This window comes from Notothenia coriiceps, unplaced genomic scaffold, assembly GCF_000735185.1.
Source record: "Notothenia coriiceps isolate Sejong01 unplaced genomic scaffold, NC01 NC01_scaffold00015582, whole genome shotgun sequence".
NCBI classification, from domain to species: domain Eukaryota; kingdom Metazoa; phylum Chordata; class Actinopteri; order Perciformes; family Nototheniidae; genus Notothenia; species Notothenia coriiceps.
The window spans coordinates 4,445-6,937 of NW_011348283.1; the positions used below are offsets into that span (position 1 = coordinate 4,445).

The window sequence follows — 2,493 nt, forward strand, 5'->3', positions numbered from 1 at the left end:
CCATCCAACTCGTCTATTACCAACCAGGGAGCTCTATGCAAGTCAATGGGACTCGCTGTTCGTTGAAAATGTACGCTAAAGGTCCTGGTGTGTGAGGAACTCCACGGATTGGTCCATTCTGGAACCGCATGACGTCATTTTGGTGACCAGGAAGAACTAAATGGAAACAGAGAAATCTCCAACGAGGCGTTCTGGGGCAGCATAGACAGGTCTTTTCTGTGTTAGAGTTGTACTCCCTGCAGACCATTTACATGCAGAAAAAGCTACATAACACACAAGGGGACGGGTAATAACCAAAAAGCATGACATGGGACATTTAAAAGTCTACTTGACTCACACCTGTGATCGTTGTTGTTTTTATGTATGCCTCTTAATGTGTGTATATGTATATGTGTATCTATATATATATATATATGAGTATAATTAAGTGGGTGTACAGGTGTGTATATATACATATATGTATATATTTAGTTTATATTTGTATTCTTTGGGACGGTGAGAAACAGCAATTTGATCTCCCTGTCTGTATTACACACAGAGGAATTGACAAAAAAGTTGACTTTGACTTTAGTGTTATGTTTAAAGGTTGGAGTCCTTTGTATTAACTGGTCGAAAGTTTTGAAAACACACACTAATTTAATGATAGTGCCCAATAAAATGCTAATAACTTACTCCGTAAAGTTAGTCTTTTTTATACACTATGCTGGATGAGGCTGACGCCCCAAAATCTAAACGTCCCCCTTTAGAAACAAAGCTGAGGACATCTTCATGAGAAGAGTTTCTCACTCACCTGTACTGTGCGTTCTGGAAATGGTTGACCTCTGAAACTTTCTGTGTGGGACAGCCCATGAAGAAGAGTGGCACAAAGAGGAGGGTGGATGTGGTCAGCATGGCAGCAGAGAAGCGAGGGATGGTCTTCAGAGAGAGTCCCGCCCTTTTCATGATGACCCCGCCCATCAACATCCCCACGGCTACAGCGGGCAGATTCACAGCACCTGGGAACCATCAGCAGCTTAGTGGCCTCCACGTAACCATGGAAATGATATCCTTCATTCATCATTAGGGTAATTTCTTACTTTTACATTTTTCGACACTTTTGTTGTGTTAACGCATGTGACATACATTTGAGCAAGAATGTGAGGTTTCTTTTCTCTGAGGGGTTGTAGTTAAACCTCAGCTCTGATAGTGTTTAATAAAGTGCAGCCAAAATACAGTCAAATCTCCCTATAGAGACCCATGAAGACCACAATGTTGGACCGGGGGCCATGACAGCGTAAACAAATGCATTCCATTTGATCTAGAGCTTTAATGTATAGCACTAGATGGAGCCTTTTTCACATGTTCACCCAAAGGCCATTACATACTAATCTTCTGTTTCCCTGCACAAAGCTCTCATGATCACGACTGCAGTTGGTTTCAAGATGTTAGTCAGTGTAAGTGAACATTTGAATATGAATTGTCCCTGTGATGATACCCTTACAGAGGGATGCACAGGGGTTAATATGTCCATAGGGGTTTGCTGCACATCCTGTGCTATTTTATTCGTTTGCTGAAACAAATGATAGACATAGTCTTTGCGGTGCTGCAAAAGGGAAAAGGCAGCGGAAACCCAAAAATTATTTTCATATTTGAAAAGATGACAGTACAAACCTAAATCAGTGGCCATGGGGCAAAACAGCTGACTATTAAAACTCTTCTTATACACTGCTTCATTGCAATTCCAAAGCGTTCATAAAATGGTTTGATACATGACCTGAACTAGATTTACTGCTGGCATTGATTGCAAGCACTGAAGGGGCAACAGCAATCTACATTAGCTTTCCTGAAGTCCCATCTTTATGTTGACAATTCTGCAGTACGTACCTACGAGCAGGCTGCTGTAGGCGAGGGAGGCGCTGTACTGCCGCTCCAGAAACTTGTTGAGGAACGTAGCGAGCCCTGCGATCACTGAGGAGAAGCAGCACTGAGCCAGGACCAGCATCAGGAAGAGAGGGCTCAACAGCAGGTGCACAAACATCCTGGGAAACACTGATCACAACCAAAAACACTTGACTTCAGAGAAAACTCTCTTATTTATCTGATACAATCTAACAATATGTCTGAATATAATAAACTTACTTTTCAGGAAATCAAGTAAAGAGACATCTTGCTTCTTGAAGTCATCATTCAGGTCAGTTTCACTTCTCATCCCCTGGAAAACAACATGCAGTGTGAACTATGTGGAGGCCAATATGTGATTGTGCTGTGTAAAGAAAACAATTCTACCACTACAGGACAGTGCCTTCAGATGCCCTCTTCCTCAACACTGCAGACATGTTTCAAATCTTTTAATATCAAATGAGTAGATGTTATATGAAATGTAGATTTTATGTACAACTCATAACAAGTCTTGGGCAAAGCTGAGAGAGACATCATTTGGTTTCACAAAGACGTGGAGGAAAAAATCTGTCTTGCTCTTTTATATTTTTGTAAAGGTCAAAAAATGATTCACAA

The 2,493-nt window shown here is 41.2% G+C and overlaps 1 protein-coding gene across 1 annotated transcript in view; it reads right to left on the reverse strand.

Moving 5' to 3' along the window:
- The window catches only part of LOC104948957 (solute carrier organic anion transporter family member 2A1-like), a 6,008-nt gene extending 3,795 nt beyond the window's left edge, over nt 1-2,213 (reverse strand). Inside the window, exons 1-3 of the mRNA XM_010775198.1 lie at nt 2,119-2,213; nt 1,864-2,028; nt 791-995 (exon numbers count right to left, since the gene is read on the reverse strand). Coding sequence (XP_010773500.1) covers nt 791-995; nt 1,864-2,028; nt 2,119-2,188 — 440 coding nt within the window. The 5' untranslated portion in view covers nt 2,189-2,213. The remainder of the gene's footprint in view (nt 1-790; nt 996-1,863; nt 2,029-2,118) is intronic.
- Between the last annotated feature and the right edge of the window lie 280 nt (nt 2,214-2,493).